The 17649-nt window shown below is 42.2% G+C and overlaps 1 protein-coding gene across 6 annotated transcripts in view; it reads right to left on the bottom strand.

Moving 5' to 3' along the window:
• SLC3A1 (solute carrier family 3 member 1) overlaps positions 1-17649 on the bottom strand; it is a 43575-nt gene that overhangs the window by 10573 nt on the left and 15353 nt on the right. For 5 of the 6 annotated variants that reach the window (XR_004326294.1, XR_004326295.1, XM_006186795.3 and 2 more), the window contains 5 exons: positions 8319-8438; positions 6346-6470; positions 4660-4855; positions 1886-2053; positions 630-746 (listed from right to left, as the gene is read on the bottom strand). Coding sequence is in view for 4 of the 6 variants with exons in the window: in XM_006186795.3 (XP_006186857.1) it covers positions 630-746; positions 1886-2053; positions 4660-4855; positions 6346-6470; positions 8319-8438 (726 nt within the window). In the remaining 2 variants the exon portion in view is untranslated. The remainder of the gene's footprint in view (positions 1-629; positions 747-1885; positions 2054-4659; positions 4856-6345; positions 6471-8318; positions 8439-17649) is intronic. The other variant, XM_032497428.1, reaches the window with a different exon arrangement.

The following is a 17649-nucleotide window of genomic DNA, read 5'->3' as shown; positions in this document are numbered from 1 at the left end:
AGCTATCCTTGGGGTGCCTGAAGTAGGGAGTTGTGGGAACAGGAGGGTTAGCTTGAACTTCTGTATCAGAATAATCTGCGGAGCATCTAGTAGATGGGGCTAAAACTTTTAAGTATCCTCATGTAATGCCAATAATTTATCTTCCCCTTAAGTAGTTTAGATTGTGTTTTCCACACCTGAAACTCACTTGAAGCCATTTCACATTTTTCTGGTATAAGGAAATGTAGTGGAATTAGTGTGTTCTTGTTTAGGAAATTTGTTAAGCCGAATTCGGCAAACCTGATCACCATGAGAACAGAAAATACTATAAGCAAAAGCTGAACGGTGCACTTTTCCAGAACAGCTACTTTTGGGGATTATTCATGTCATCAGTTTCTGTAGGTAAGCAGCCTTGCTCTCAAGTCCACATTAGCCTAGATTGATTATACCAGCTCTTCCGTACCTGTTTGTATTTTCACAAAAACATGACTTGCAAACTCCTTAAAAATGAAGACTGCAAGAGACATCTATGTGATTGATTTAAAGAGCATAAGTTAAGGTTTTAGGCAACTCAGGGTGAGTATATATTGTCAGCAGCAGAAGCTCATTTCTGTTCCTGGAGCAGCAATGAAATGTTCATTGATACTTACATCTACATTCACAGTGTGGTAGTCTGAACTGGTGGGTAACCAGGTGTGACTACCTTCAGAAAAACCAGCATTTGAGCTGTTGTCCCACTGCATTGGTGACTTTGAGAGAAGTGTATCCTGTGTCAAAAGGCCATAAAGAAAAAACAGTGATCTGGTTATTAAAAGAAATGCAGGGGAGTAAGGTATAGCTCAGTGGTAGAGTACCTGCCTAGCATGCAGGAGGTTCTGGGTTCAATCCCCAATACCTCCATTTAAAAAAAAATGAAAAAAAAAAAAAAAAAAAACACCTAATTACCTCCCCACGCCAAAAAAAAAAAAAAAAAAAAAAAAGAAATGTAATTTGGCCGTGACTGACTGCATAATTATTTAATTCCCTGTATTTCTCAGCTAGTGCTCATTCATAATGCAAAGGCCTTAACACTCAGTACATAAACCAGTTTTACACTTTCAATAGGAAAATAGTTCATGACATCTTGAGTGTGAATAAGCTGTACTAACTAAACATTGATACATGCTTGGAATCTTTCCTGCTTTTCCCTAAAAATGAGTAACACAGGATTTCAAAATGTGCCACTTACAAACTCATCATACTGTGATAGTGGTGATGGTGAATTCAAGGATGCAGCCATGTATACTGAGTCTAGATTCTGTCCTCTTACCCAGCCTGGTTATTGCATGAGTGCTCACACAAATTCAGGAGCTATAGACAAGGTTTCACTTCAGCCGAATATTAAGGAAATTGGATCTCATACAATTGAAAGCTAACCATACAAACTACAGGTTTAAGATCTCATTCTTCTGCCCAGGAGCACAGTTGGTGATCTGTAGCTTCAAACAAAAAATTTAAACCTCTCAGGCCTAACCCTGTACATTACATTTGTTAAATAAAAGGAAGAATTTTGTGCTGTGGTCAGACAAGATCTAGCAATACAGACAAGCACTACAAGAAATGTTCCTAACTCTGTGTTCCGGGTAGACGGGAATGAATAATACTCCAAACTCAAAACATGGCTTCTCAAATTTTAGTGTACCTAAGAATTAGTTGGAAAACGTGTTTAAAATGCAGTTGTGTGGCTCAGGAAACAGCATTTTTAACAAGCCCCCCAATCAAGAAAGCTGAAAATTCTCCATATCAAACAGTAATAAATAAAAGCTAGTACTCATGATTTTCAGCAGTAGACTAGAAATAGTAAATTCTCTGATTTGGCAAAAAATGAGGATTTGATATGGTGTGTGGTTAAGTTATATTAACTTACAGCATCGTAGGTTTCATTGAGATTTGTGGCTAAAAGATTTCTCATTCCTATTTCTTCTCCGTAGTAAGTTATGGGAGTTCCAGGCAGAGTGAAAATGAGCATGTGCATGATGTTGACATATTTCTCCCCAAGACGAGAAGTCAGCCGGGCATTGTCTGGTCCACCAATCTGAAAGGCAGGTCCTTTTTTAAAAACATAACTCTGTACATAGTTTTCTGGAAGGTTTGCCCCATTTCACAAGAAGTTCACCAGGCAGAGAAACATGGTTAGCCATGGGTACCTTGGACTCAGCAAGCCTGAACTTCAGTCCTAACCATGCTCTTTGCTTTATAATTGACCAATTGACTGTCTTGGCTATTATACTGAAGAAAATGGTGGTAACAGTTTACTTCACAATGACATTGCAAATAGGATGAAATTTATGAGGGTGCATATTAATATTTCACACATTTGGATAAAGAAAGACTCTTGACAGGAAAGAAAGCAAAAGTGTTTTCACCCAAGAAGGGAACAGGTAGAGGGGAAGGGGTGGGAGAAATACTTCTAATGTGTCCCTTTGTGTGTGTGTGTGTGTGTCACTTTTCAAAACAAATTTTAAGTTAAAAGATAAATCACTTGTAAAAATACATTTAGAGTCCAAGAAGAAATTTTGTAAAGGGTTTTCTATTTTTAAATACAGTTCTCTGTTAAATGTTCTAATTTTGTATTTTAACATTTAGTCCTTAGTTAACAGTTTATTTAAATCCCCTGACAGACCTTTCCATGTTCCCCGGCTGTTTAACGGGACTGGCACACCCATGGTTTAGTCTGTTTACCCCTCCACTGCAGAGCTGCCAGGTGTTACCTCCGTCTTACAAATGATGAAACAAGCGCAGTTTATTCAGGTCAAGGTTATGAGGCAGAACTAGCCTTTGAACTTAAGTCTGAGAATACGAACTTGGTTGTTAGAATTCAGGAAAAGGGAGGTTGTTTTTATTTTCCTTTAGATCTACTAAAAATATCTTTACAATTATGTTTTTACAGACCATTGTAAAGTATTTTTCTATTTTTATGGCCAGAAAATTAGGTCAAACTTTGCCACTGTTTATTCTTTTCATTATCTCAAAAGCATCTGACAAGAAACCCTTCTGGACCTAGAGCACTTTGCTTTTTCAGAACTGAAATCAAGATCACCAGTGGACAGAGATCAGGGCCCTTCATAGTCTGAGAGAGGTCCAGTACCTGTGACACATTCAATATATTAAATATATGGGTAAAAAAAGTGCTAAAAAGTATATTATAAAGTTTGTGATACAGGGGTTACTTCCTGAGTGGGTGGAGTAAGCACCTCCAAAAGTGTCTTCCACAAAAGCAAGGAGAACACTGGCAAAAACCAAAAATCCACCTTAAAACTCTGGGAATTGAAAGTTGACAACCATCCAAGGAGTAGTTAAGAAAAAACAGCTGCATCTTGTAAGGACAGCAAGCTTTGTGTCATTTTAAGTGGCCCTAATCTTATGCTTCTCCCCCTCAGATCCTCAGTAACCCTGAAAACCAACAGTAGGTGTGAAAACCAGCAGCCTAGAAACCACTGGAGGACGAACAGGTTTAGAGTTCACCAAGCGCTCCATCTCTAGAGAACTGTCACATTTGACCTCTCTAGCAGCTTACTTTGGGTTGGATTTTTTTATCTGATCTGACTCAGAGCTGACTGAGTAGCTAGTCCTGTCCCCAAGGCATTTGCCAAAAATCTGCAGTAATTGATTATCGTCACACCTGCTTAAAGTGGGATTACCAACGGGCTGAACAGATTGACCAAGAAATTTACAAGCTGGGGAATGAGATGACCTTAAAGGACTTTGAAAGACTCGGACATCCCTGGAATTTAGAAGCCTACACACACACATGCAGGGCTGTGCAGGTGCCCAGAGAAGGCTCTGCCCTCTCACCTCTGGCTAACCCTGAAGCTCTGTGCAAGCAGAAAGTGAAGCTCAGAGTCATACGCTGCCTGCCAGAGTGCTGAAAGCATGCCCCCTACACACAGCCCCTCAGCAAAGGCTGGAACACCTAACTGGTTCAAGGCATTTAAGGAATCTTTCTAGCCATTATGCTGACCAAGCAGAAACATCAGTGGCCACACACAACAAATAACACAGATTTAATAGAATTAATCCAAGAAAGTCACTAAAGAGACAAGCAGAAACAACCACCACTGGAGAGGGGAGAATGTGATTTCCAGAACGTCTACACTTACTATTTTAAAGCACCCAGTGTTAAACAAAAAAGAATACAAGACATTCAAAGAAACGGGAAAGTATGGCCCATGCAGAGGGGGAGAGCAAGAGAACGGAAAACTTGGCTAAGGAAGCCCAAACACTGGACTGAGTGGATGACTTAAGTCAACTGTACACGTGTTCAAAAACCTAAACTAAATCTACAGAATTCTTTAAAAATACGAGAATAACCAACATCTTATCTAGTAGATACTATCTATAAAGAGAAATTATAAAAGCCAAATAGAAATGTCAGAGTTGAAAATTACAAAAACTAAAATGAAAAAGTCACGAGAGGGGCCTAACAGATGTGAACTGTTGAGGAAGTGGCAAATAAGGCAGATCAGTTGAGATTATCTTCTGAGAACCAGAAGGAAAAGAATGACAGGAACTGGTCAGGAGCTGGGACGGTTCACCACACAATCACAGAATAAGGGAAGAGTGAAGGTCACTTACGGACAGGTGTACCCCTTGTTTCAGAGGTGACTTTTCCGCAAGCGTAAGCTGGGCATAAGGACTTACCATCCAGTTAGGCCACTTTCCTTCTGGCATGTTTTCCATCCAGGATGTGATAACCTCAAACACTCTGTTCCCAGAAGGGGTGTCTAGCTTACTGAGGTAACTGTTCAAGGGAAAGTTGGCTTCCTGGATAAAAGGCAAGCCGTAGTACATCATGGTCTTGGCAACGCTCTCTCCATGGGCTTCCGTCCCCAGGAACCTGTAAGAATTGGCAGGTGTAGCACCTTCAGGGTCTGTCAGGAGACTGGGAGAGCGCTCTGCAGCTGCTCACATCGAACAGACAGGATGTCGGGGGTAAGTGCACACTATGACCGTATCAGGCTAGGGCTCACTGGGATGTGCACTCAAGCCGGATGACCAAGAAATGGCACGCTGGGTCACTTGGCAATTTCTCATCATAATAAACCCAAACACTAGCCTATACCAGGCACTGCTGTCTAAAAGTTAAGAAACACATTTATTTGGATCTCAACCAATACTGTCCTTTTCTTTCTAAAACTGATTGAAACTCGTTAACTTCCAGGAAGACATTCTTTAGCAATTCTCATCACTCCATCTAGACTGTACAGTATATGTCTGTATATAAGGTAAGGAGGGAGGTTCCCCAAAAACTTCCCCTTGTAGTGAAATCCCTGTAAAGTCTCATTTTATTACTGGAGTGCACTCTCGATTGTTGAAAACCACTCTTTGAGGAAGACACATTTGCCTGAAATGACCCACATCAATGCTAGCTTTAGCTGTTTGAGGTGTTATGTTAATGGATAAGTACATAGTATCTGGAGCTCAGGTGTTTCAGTTCCATCCTGTCTCTGCCATTATTATGTGACCATTACCTACATGGTCAAAGTGTCAGTTTTCTCGTCTGTAAAATGGGCACAATGATACAAGGACCCACTTTAAGGAGAAGAAACTTCTTTAAATCCTTTTCTGTTGATTCTATTGGGTGATCTATGTAAACATGGTAAGAATTAAGTTGACTGAGTGTTTATTATGTGCCAGGCACTTCTTTAAGTGCTTCACAGACATTATCTCATGTAATCTCACGATAGTCTTATAGGGGTAGCCCTATCACCTTTTCTTAACATTTTTCTTGGGGTAGGGGAGGTACTTAGGTTTATTTATTTTTTAAGTGGAAGTACAGGGGATTAAACCCAGGACTTCATGAGTGCTAAGCACGCACTTTACCACTGAACTATACCCTCCCCTCATCACCTTTTAATTGATGAGAAAGCTGAGACTTAGGTTAACTAACCAGTCCAAGGTCACAGGAATCCACCTTAAGTTCATCTGATACCAAAGATGCTCCTCACTATCATGATGTACTGACAGTTTAGTTGGAACATTTGGATTCATACTATACAAAGACACTAACAGGTCAAATAATGATAAAAAGAATAGCTAATGGCTAACATTTAAATAATGTATTAATTAATCTTTTAATTAATTTTCAAAAAATTCCTGTGAATAAGTACTGTAATTAGCATCATTTTATAAAAGAGGAAACTGAAAATCAGGAAAATTAAGCAACATGAGATTATCCCAAGCCTGGCATAACTGAGTTACCATACATTATAATTTCGCCAGTTTGTTAAATTATAATCTGAACCTCTTGAGAATGCCTGCTTATGAGGAATAAACTGCAGATCACACGCTGCGCCTGTCAAGAATAGAAGTGTGACCTGTGGTTACCTGTATCTCCCAGGCTCCCTGCTATACTGGTCCATTGTCTGCCGAAAGCTGCGGATAAGGTCGTGCATCCCCACTTGTGTGGTGGTGAAGTCATGGTACAGCTCTGAGTAGTGTGTGACCATGTCCTATGAAAACAGGACAGCACGGTTACCATCATGTCACATGTCAAATGCCCAACAACCAGGCCTTATGTGAATACGGACTGTCTCTTCAAAGGGCCAAAGGCTTCAGGCTGAAACATACGTGCTCAAAGATGGTCCTAGGACTTTCACTGCCTAAGGGATTTTGTGGATGGAGAAGAACATTCAGAACTATTAGCATTTCATTTGTTGCTTAAATTACTAACTATAAATCTAGTAAACAAGTTAAATTTTATCAAACATCTAAACATTGATTACAAGTGTCTTTAATAAAATCCTCCCCCTACGCATTTTATTGTCCCAAATGCTCCAAGAATTTTTAAAGGCAAACAAAATAAATAATGTTAATGATTATAGAGTGCATTATTACACTTGTACTTGATCGGCTCACAGATTATTAACATCATGCATTTAAATTTGTTTCTTTACCACTTCTATCCTTTATTCTTAACTGTTACACTTTCCCGGGTTTCAGTAATTTTTCTTCTAGAATCCAAAATAAAAGATTATGTCTAATACAAGTTCAGGCTGTAAGTCCTGGGTTAGGACATGGACAGACTAGGCAGTCCATGTGTTGCCATCCATTCAGGGGAACCCCTTTTTTTATAAGTGATTTTCCCTTGCTAGATCAAGTGAAGTTTTTTGAAATCTTAGATGTAGTCTTGAAATTACACGCTCTTTATGTTTTTCTTAGGTAGCACACAAAACCCATTCTTCTGATCATTTGCCATGACTGGAAACGTATGTCTATCTCATGATATCTCATTATAATTAGTAAGGTTATTTTGAGACTTCTCCAAGGATCAATGCTTCTAATGGGCACAAGTGGTTAATACATGACCTTTTTCCCCCTTCATTTTTCCTTTCTACTGGAAGTCGTGTGCAAAGAAAAAAAATGGCTTAATCATAAGCTTTGGTTCATAACGTGGTGCTCACAATTAGCCCATGCATGGCCAGCCTCCCTTTATTACTCAGAAAAAAACTATTAAGTTGATAATAAACTTGATAACCATGTGAATTTCATTTTACTTACTTTCCAGAAAGGGCATCAGGCTATATATAATAATTTTAGATTTTTTTTTGCTATAAATTACATCACTAAGATTGACCAATATAGCTGTGTGTCACTATAAATCATTGTTTTTTTAAATTTTGGGTGGGGAAGAATTAGGTTATTTATTTATTTATTTTACTGGAGGTACTGGGGATTGAACCCAGGGCCTTGTGCATACTAAGCATGTGCTCTACCACTGAGCTATACCCTCCCCCCAATTCATTTATTTTGACATTCCATGGCATAAATATACAAATCCTTTATTTCAGGATATATTTGAGGACTACTGTCTACTTGGCCACTGAAAACAGAGCAACTGTAGAATAGTGGTCAGCAAGAGGGATGGGGGTGGCATGTGCTTACTACCTGTCACTGGGGAAGGCTGAGTACCCTAGGTGTGGAAGCACAAAGAGCCTGGATTCTGCCAGCACAAGAGATCGGCCCTTGGTGGAGTCCACACTGTCCATGCCCCTCAGAACCCTTGTCACCGAAGAACTCCTCAAGGGATCTCTCCAGAGGAAACCAGTGGAAGGAAGCATGCATTTGAAACTCCTCTGTATTTCCTAAAGAAAATGATGCAAAGTTCTTCCTATAGGCAGGACAGAACTCACCTCTGGTAAGAGGTGTCTCAGGCTAAAAAGGAAAACATTCGACATTTTTGGAAGAGAAAAAGTATATATAATATATATATAATATATGTAAACATATGTTTAAGTATACTTTTAAAAAACGTGTGTGTGTGTGTGTGTGTGTGTGTATATTTTAAAACAAAACTTTACCGGAATTTGGGTCTTATTCACTTGGGCCTCGTCTCTCAGATGTTTTGCTTCTAGAAGAAATTGAACAGCATCGAAACTAAAGCCATCCACACCCTTTGAGAGCCAGAACTGTATAATTTCCTAAACATAAAGAAGCAAAATGCTTAGTTACATTAACTACACATTGTTTTCATAAGGTTTAATAGAGGTTTTGTCTGTTAATGACTTTCCATCATAGGTCACCTCCACATACAAAACAAGTACAGCCCTCAGTAGCATATTCTGACCTATGGAGCACAGCAGGGTCTGAGCATGATGAACTTTGAATAAGTGCATTTATGCGCTCCCATTCCTCCCTCATACTTGAATTCAGAAAATGTTACACTGGTAATTGATGCTATGAGCATGTTCCGAAAGTTTAAAGAATCCACTTAAAATGAAAGCATGAAACCACAATGAAAGATAGGACTCGGGAGAAACTGGGAACATAGCTCTTCTCCTCCATGCCCAGTTCCTTAAAGGTCACTCCAAAGTGAGAGAAAATAACCCAATAAGCACCCAGTCATGAAAGGCTCTCCCACCAGACGGGGAGAGTCTTGAGAGAAAGACTGCACCTTTCATTTCTGCTTCCCTTGCCACCGACACAGCATCCTCTACTTAGGGAACCAGTCGTGGAATGAAAGAGTCAAACGTGGTGTGATGCAGCTGGGACTGAAAAAGGACAGAATGATCGCTGGCTGCGAGGCATCTACAGAGTTGCTGGGGACTCATGAGCCATGAGAAGTTTACCTAATGCAAGGCAGGATGCTATTCAACATCACAAGAGGAGATTTCTCCATCCGAGGGCTGCTAGAGCTGCCAAGGTCAACTTTAACAGGGGTGGGCTCCGCCAGTCAAGGAAAAGCTAGAGCTTGAACTTGGCCAGTGGGATTTCGTCAGGGAGTGAGATCTGGAAGAATGTTCTGGACTGGTGGTGGGACAGCATGAGCCAAGCATGGAGGCAGAGACTGACTTGACCTGTATCAGGGCGGTTAAGAGGACCAGGGGACCTTGAAAAGCAGAGGGCACAGGTCTCAGCTCCCCTCCCCACCCCCAGGCAACCCCTCCCAGCTGAGTCTACTCCTGCACCCACCGAGAGCTTCCCTTCTGCAAAGGGCCAGTGGCCTTCCCGCCTCTCCCTTCAGCTCAATCCTTGCTGAAAGGAAGATTTTACAGGAATGTGTGTATATCACATTAGAGCAGAATCACCTGTAATTTAAAGTACTAGGGTGAAGTCGCCGATTTCATCTAGTGGGGGGAACAGAGCTATAGATCCCAAAGGAGCACTGTCCCCCAAATCACTTGTTTGATTTGAAGTGTGTTTTTTCAGAAACAGATTCACAGACTTAGAAAACAAACTTACGGTTACCCCCGGCATAGGGGGTGGGAAAGGATGAATTCGGAGTTTGAGATTTGCAGCTACTATTATATATAAAATAAACAAGTTTCTACTGTACAGCACAGGGAACTATATTCAGTATCTTGTAGTAACATAATGAAAAAGAATATGAAAAGAAATACATGTATGTATATGTATGACTAAAACATTATGCTGTATACCAGAAATTGACACAACACTGTAAACTGACTATACTTCAATTAAAAAAAAAAACACAACAGAAAGAATGAAGTGTGTTTCTTGTATCTACATGTGGATATGGGGTCTCTGGAGTGCTGCAGTTCAAGGGTCCAAAGGTCTCTCTATGCAGAATACAAGGCTTAATACTGCTGTTGTCAATTCCCTTCAAGGTGAGATTTTAAATGGCAAAGCTTGAATAAATTTTTCAAATCTAAGAGAAGGCTCTGCTGCTGACAACCCTTGTCATGAACACAGATGACCTGAATAATCTTAACCTGGCTCTACCCAGTGGAATTTTTATTTGGGGCAGAACTGCCCACAGATTTATTCTTACTAGCATCTTTACTCCTTATCAAATTGATTTATACAATAAGTATTTGGGAATCTATATAGGAAACAGAAACAGACTTACAGACATAGGAAACAAACCAAAGGGGAAAGGGAGGGAGGAGGAGCTTGGGGTTAACAGATACAAACTACTATACATAAAATAGATAAGAAACAAGGATTCACTACATAGCACAGGGAACTAACTATACTCAACATCTTGTAATAAAACTCTCATGGAAAATAATCTGAAAAAAAAATATATATATAACTGAATCATTCTGCTGTATACCTGAAACTAACACAATATTGTAAATCAACTATATTTCAATTAAGAAAAAAAAGTATTTGAGTTCTAACTGCGACTAGGCACTTAGCTAAGTCCTGGAATTACAACCGTGAGCAAAATATGATACAACGTAGACACAGTCCTAGGTCTCATGGATTTTTTAGAATCCCCAGCTAGACAAACAGTAAGGCAAAAATGTTTAAACCACAGGTGTGATAAAGCTTTAAAGGAGAGGAACATGGTAATACAAGCCTGCGAAAGAGCAGGATCTGCCTGGGAGATCAGCACAGCGGGAGGGCAGGAAGTGAAGGCAGTTGGTTAGAGATTCAGCCAGAGAAGTCACCAGATAGGAAGGCACCTTATCTGTAGAAAAGGATCTGTATGGAGACTTTCCTCATCTGTGGTCGTGGGCTCAAAGCGCCCACTTAGCATGAAGCTAACCAAGCTTACGTTTCAGGACCCTTCACTGTGTGAGCCCCTTTCTACCCACATTCTTTTCTCCTTCTAAACAAACACTTATTTTTTCTGTGCCTAATTTTATACTCTTTATTTTAAGAAGGCCCCAAATTTTACAAGCTTCAGATCACACACAACCCGGGTCCACCCGCAGGTGGCGCTGTTCTTTACCAGCAGGAACTTTGGAAGAGGATCGGGGTGGGGCTGGGGCACAGATAACCATAATGGATCCAGGCAGCCTCTGACAGAAACGTGGAGAAACATTAAACACCATGCCGTTTGTAAACAGTAAGCTTTTGAGCACTGATTTGCTAGAATAAAGCTACTTATTTTCTTCATGGAGTCCTCATTCATGCTGGGGATCTCAGCATTGCTAACCACTGACCCGACATTAAAGAATGAGAAATGGGCACCCCAGCACAGACATACAGCCTGGCAGGGATTTTCACTGCAGTCCAGTGAGAGGTGTTATCATTGTCTGATGAGACAAAACAGCAAAACCTGGATGCTTGTTTATGAGCGTAAAATTTCAAATGCTGAGGTTTTCACCCAGATAATCTAAAATTTGATCTCGAAAAATATTTGCTTCGTGCTACTTATTCTCAACCAGGTGAAAAAAGAGAGCTCCAGATTTTAATCGTTAACCCTCTCTTTATGCCAATTAAGCTCCCCCAGGGTGCCGGACACGGAAATGGGCACAGAGCCTGATTCCTCCAGGTCTGGGTGACACATGCGGGGACCATGGGACTCTGAGGACAGTACACCATGTCCCCGATTCCGGTCCAACTCCCACAACATCACACAGTCCTGGTTCTTCCACCAGCACATTTTCATTCTTTTCTCCCTAAACAACTCGCTGCTCTGAGTAGAAAAGGGAGTCAGTTGGACATTACTGACACCCATATTCTCAAAACCTTGAGGCAAACCCTTCCTTTTGAGATGACTGAAGTTACTGGGTCCATTTACCTAAAAAGCCAGGCTTGAGACAGACAAAAGCTCTGCTCTTACACGTGATGATATATAAGACACCCTCTTGAGAATGACATAAATCCCAGGTCTCCATCTCAAGAAGGAATGAAACAGCATAGAAGGTCTCAAAAATACAGACAGAAAACTGCATCCTCTGCTTAGGGGCAGAGGAAAGAAAACTGACCCTACTGTTCTTCAGAAATCTTGGTAAAATTCTTTGCTAACTCCTCCAGGAGCAGGACAGAGAGGAAGGCTCAGGGGCTCCAGAATCTGACCCATCTGGGTACCATCCCGTCTGCCCCAGTGTTCAGCTCCCTGAGTTAGGTCATCTGCGTGACCTCGGTAAACCTTAGTTTCCTCATCAATAAAATAATAACCTCCCTTGCAGGGATTTTATGAGGATTAAATGAATTATTGCTGCCAGAGTCAACTGACACTTTGGTCTTTACATTACCTGATCTCTCTGCCATGCTGGACACTGCTGACTAACCTTGTCTTCTAGAAATACTCATGTCCCTTAGCCCAGGATACCACGCTCCTGGTTTGCCCCTCCTCTGTCTGCTCTGCAGTCCTTTAACGATTAATACTCCTCTGGGCTCCATCTTACACCCTCTGTTCATTTCACTTCACAGCTGTATTCACTCATTTATCTACCATTTACTGATTATTTAACAAGTACTTATACAATAAGGAACACACTGTCCTAAGAGCTTCACAAAGGTTAAACCATGGAATCCCGAAACAACCCCATAAAGTATGTACCATTATTGTTCCTATTTTACCATCGAGGGAATTGAGGCACAAGGAGACGATGTACCTTGATGAAGGTCACGTGGCAAGTAAGTGGTGCCTCAGAACTGGAACCCTGTGGCACTCTTATCCATTTGCTGTGCAGCCCTCCTTGGTTTTCATTTTTTAATTGGAGGACCTGCTAACAGCTCATTCCCACAGACCACAATCCACTCGAGCTAAGTTACAACTGGCCCCCTTGTTCAACTCAGCCGGCCCAGTTCTCACACTGATATTACCTGCCTGATCTCTGTGGGCACTGTCCATGTCAACAAACCCCAAAGTTTTATCTCTAGACCAGAACTCCCCTGAGCTCCATGGCATTATATCCAGCTGTCCATTGAACACTCAGATGTCTCACAGACAGCTCAAACTCTACACAACTAAGACCATGCCCACCCACCGCCCCCCAATCTTTCTGTGTCTCCCATCTCAGGAAATGGCACCATCACCCAGTTAACTTTCAAATCTGAAACCTGGGGGTCACACCAGACTCCTCTCTAAAGCCTGATGACTTCTCTGCAACCCCACACCACCCTCACTGGCCTAAAGTCCCCACCATTCTTTCCTGATGACTGCACCACCCACCTCCCCAGTCCCTGTGCCTTTAAACCTGCCTTACTCAAACCCCTCTCCAAAACTAGACTGATTTTTTCCAAATGCAAATCAAAAATTATTTCCCTGCTTTTAAGCCCAAATCTCTACCATGGCCTCCAGTGCTGCTCATGACCTGGTTCCTACCAACCTATCTAGTCTCGTCCAGTCACATCCCTTCTCTGTACATGTGTGTCTCTTCACTTGGCTCATTTTTATTCATCCTCTAGGTATCACTGCTTCCTCTGAAAACCCTTCCCTAGTCTCTCCTACTTTGCGTCCAGGTGAGGTGCCTGCCTCGCATACTCTGACTTGCCACTGACCCCACTGACATGACCACTCAATGCACTTTGTTGTAATTTCCTGTTGGTCCACCTTGCCCTCCATAAGATAATGTGATAGCCCATGACCGCCACAAACCTGTGTCTGCCTTACCGACCATCAGACCCCTGATGTTTGGTTAATACACAACACACATTGTTAAGTAAGTGAATGATCTATAATGAAGTGTGTGGCATATTGGCAGGGCAATAAATGGGACCGTTATTAGCATGAAGCACAGAGCTGGCTTATAAAGCACAGAGCTGGCTTATAAAGCAGGTAGTAAGTCTGATTTTGAAATGAGCTCCTTGTCCCTAGCAATGCCATGCTCAGTAAGCACAGAGCAGAGCCAACATTTATGCTCTGGAGGCCATCTTAAGCCAGGAGGGCATCTTGGCTCCTGGTCCCCAGCTGCTGTGAACACCCTAACTCAGTGATCCCCATAGTGGGTCCAGGCCAAACGGAGTTTCTTCCCTGCTCTGCAGCTAACCCACTGGGTCTCTTCACCTCTCCAGGGCTCAATTCCCTCCTTTGTCAAATAAGGGATGTGCAGGGCAAATAAAAACTGAAGTGATTGGGGAAAAAATACAATACAAATATAAGCCCCTACCTCCTCTGAGAAGACTTCCTGACTTCTCTAGCTGAAAACGCTCAAGCCCCGGGAGATTCAGGGCAGGGCCGAGGCCCCTAAGGGCCGGTGCATGGGGAAGGACAAAGAGGAGGGAGGAGGGTGCTCTGGGCTCTAAGCCTCAGTTTCCTTCTCTGTAAAGTGGCCCAGGTGGGATGTGCCCTGCACGCCAGCCTCCCAGTGTGCAGAGAAACTGAAATCTGATAGGAATCAGGAGGAAGAAGGCTCAGGCTCTGTGAGCACAAGCAGGAGTCAGTCCAAATGCCTCCCCACCACAAACCCTTGCGGTTGCAAATTATTAACCTGCTTAATTCTGCGGCAGAGATAAGTGCTGCTGGAGGGTAGGAGGGTGTCAGAAGTCCCCTCGTGGGAAAGGTCCCTTTCCAAAAGCAAAGAGCCCTCCCTTCCAGCTTTCAGCCTTTCTTATTTACTTCTAATAGTAAATCTTCTAAACCAGCCTTCCAGAAATGGTTGACCTCTCAACCAGAGGCAGTAATGATTCATCTCAAGAAGGATTCCATCCTGCAGGACTAGTAAATAAGGCTCCTATTCATGTCTTCCATTACTTGAGTGACTGCAAGAGAACAGCTGGGTTAGTCAAAAAATAATTAACGTATTGCAGGCACATTACGGCAAGATCTCTCACACTTGTCTAAACATCTCCAAACAATCCATCACTACTGCCCCAAGGAGCCTGGAGAAATCTGCTGCCTGATAAACCAACTGGTTTACACTCTCCCATTTATGACACTCTCCCATTTATGACTTTCCAGTTGAAAACCTCCTTGCAAAAACTGTGCCGGACAAGTGAAACACACAGAGAGAAACAATGTGCGTCAAATCAGGTGTGGAGTTGTGAATAAGAGCGTGGACTCTGGAATCTCGGTGCCTGGGTTTGAATCCTGTTCCCTCACTCCCAAGGTGGGTGACTTCACCTCTCTATGCCTCAGTTTCCTTCTGTGTAAAATGGTCATAAAATCTCCTAAGTTAGGCTTATTCTAAGCATTACTATAGCAATGCAGACAACGTGGTACTGGCATTAAGGACAGACATACAGATTCATGGAACAGAACAGTCTAGAAATAAATAAACCCTGCCATTGATGATCAACTGATTTTCACAAGGGTTCCAAGACAGTTCAATGATGAAAGAATACGTTTTTGTAAATATGTGTTGCTGGGATAACTGGAGAGCTACATGCAAAGGAATGAAGCTGAAAGTTAAAAGACAACTTACAGAAAGGAAAAAAGTTAATTGCAAATCACATATCCAGAGTATATGAAAAACTCTCATAATTCAACAACAAAAAAAGACAAATAACACAGTTTTTTAATGGACAAATGATTTGAATAGACATTTGTCCAATGAAAATAGACAAACTATAAGCACATGAAAAGATGCTCAACACCATTAGCTACCAGGGAAATGCATGTCCATGAAACACCACTTCACACAGACTAGGATGACTATAATCGAAAATACAGATAGTAACGAGTGTTGGTGGGTGAGGATGCAGAGAAACCGGAACCTTCACACATTGCTAGTAAAAACGTAAAATGGGCCAGCTGCTTTGGAAAACAGTTTCTCAAATATTTAAATACAGATTATAACTATAGATATATATCACAGTCATATAGATTCTGTGTGGTTCCATTTATATGAAACGTTCAGAACAGGCAAATCCAGAGAGGCAGAAAGCAGGTCAGTGGCTGCCAGGGCTCAGGGAGGAAGTAATCGGACCACGGGAGTGACTTCTAATGGATATGGGGTTTCTTTTGGGGGTGATGAAAGTGTTCAGAAATTAGTAGTGATGCTTGTGAATATACTAAAACCATTGAATTATACACTTGAAAGGGGTGAATTTTAGAGTATGTAAATTATAATGCAATAAAACTTATTAAAAACAAAATGAGAACAAAGTAAGGGAAGCAGGTGCCGTTATGACTCCAACGTGGCTGCCTGCGTCCTCTTCCTCCGGCTGACATGGTGAGCTTTAGAAAGGGACCCGCATCTGTCTGATGTGTTCTGTTTTGATCTCCTCCCCGCCACCGCAGCATGCCACCCCAGTAACCTAAAGTCTCGCCCATTATGGCCACAGCAGTAGCAGTAATGATAGCAGTAATATGGCTGATGTGTATTGTGAATTAGGTGTCAGGTTATTGTTGGCACTGCTACCACACAGGTCACCTCACCTGGGTCACTGCGGGAAATCTACTTTGTATGAACCACAGAGGAATCTTCTGTGGCTCTGCATGTCTCCCTTACAAAGCAGTCAAGGCCTTATAGGCTTCAAGGCCCCAGCCTCCTTTCTGCACCCCAGCTCCCTAACTCTCCCTCATTCCACTGCAGTGCACTGGTAGGGTTGCCAGGTAAAACACAGGATGACCAGTTAAGTTTTAATTTCAGGTAAGCAATGAATAATTTTTAAGTAGAAGCAGGTCTCAAATATTACACTATCCATTGTTCATTGGAAATTAAAATTTAACTGAGTGTCCTGTAATTTTATTTGCTGTATCTGGCGGCCCAGTGCACTGGCCTCCAGGTCATTTCTGAAGCACGAAGAGCTCAGTCCCCCCACCCCCAAGAGAACTGTGCATTTGCTCTTCTCTGTCTGAAATTCTCTTCCCCCAGATGTTCACAGGGCTCCCCTTCAAACATCAGGTTTTTGTGCAAACAGGACCTCATCATAGTGTCTGTGAACCAACTTCTCCCTGGCACTCCAAAGCTCTTTACCCTAAACCTTCATCAGCACCTGATGTGTTATATATTCAGCTGCTCGTTGTCTGCCTTCCCCTCGGTATGCTGGGAATTCCTTGTGGGGAGGGCGCCTTTCACTCACGGCCGCATTCCCAGTGCTGAGAATGGGACCCTGCGCGGCGCAGACAGTAAGTTAATACTTACTGAGTGAACACAGAAGTGTTGTGCATGAGTTATCTCACCTCATATTCCCAAAAGTCCTCTGAGACAAAGCCTGCCATCGATTATGTTTCATAGATGAGGGATCCAAGACACAGAAAAGCCCAGTAACTCACCTAGAAGTCCCCTGCAGCCGATGGTGGGGCTGGGTCCAGTCACGGGAGCTGGATCCCAGAGTCCCGGTCTGGCCCACCTCACCGCACCAGCTCATCACAGGCAGAGGGGCAACTCAGAGCTAAGGTAACAGGTGTTTCCCTCTCCATCCCATTTCAATTCTTTGGGGTTAGAGGAAGGAGTGGGCCACCGACATGCCTCAGAGTCTCTATTGGCATCAGGCACCCTAATCCCAGAATTTAGTTACACTGCCTGGTTTTGCCTGCACAATTACTGTTCAACATAAAGCGTATCGAATAACCACTTAAGCACCTGTGTAATGGAGAAGTTT

Source organism: Camelus ferus, chromosome 15 (genome assembly GCF_009834535.1).
Source record: "Camelus ferus isolate YT-003-E chromosome 15, BCGSAC_Cfer_1.0, whole genome shotgun sequence".
In the NCBI taxonomy this organism is placed as follows: domain Eukaryota; kingdom Metazoa; phylum Chordata; class Mammalia; order Artiodactyla; family Camelidae; genus Camelus; species Camelus ferus.
The sequence above is the reverse complement of the archived record's forward strand: the minus strand, read 5'-3'. Positions and strand labels throughout refer to the sequence as shown.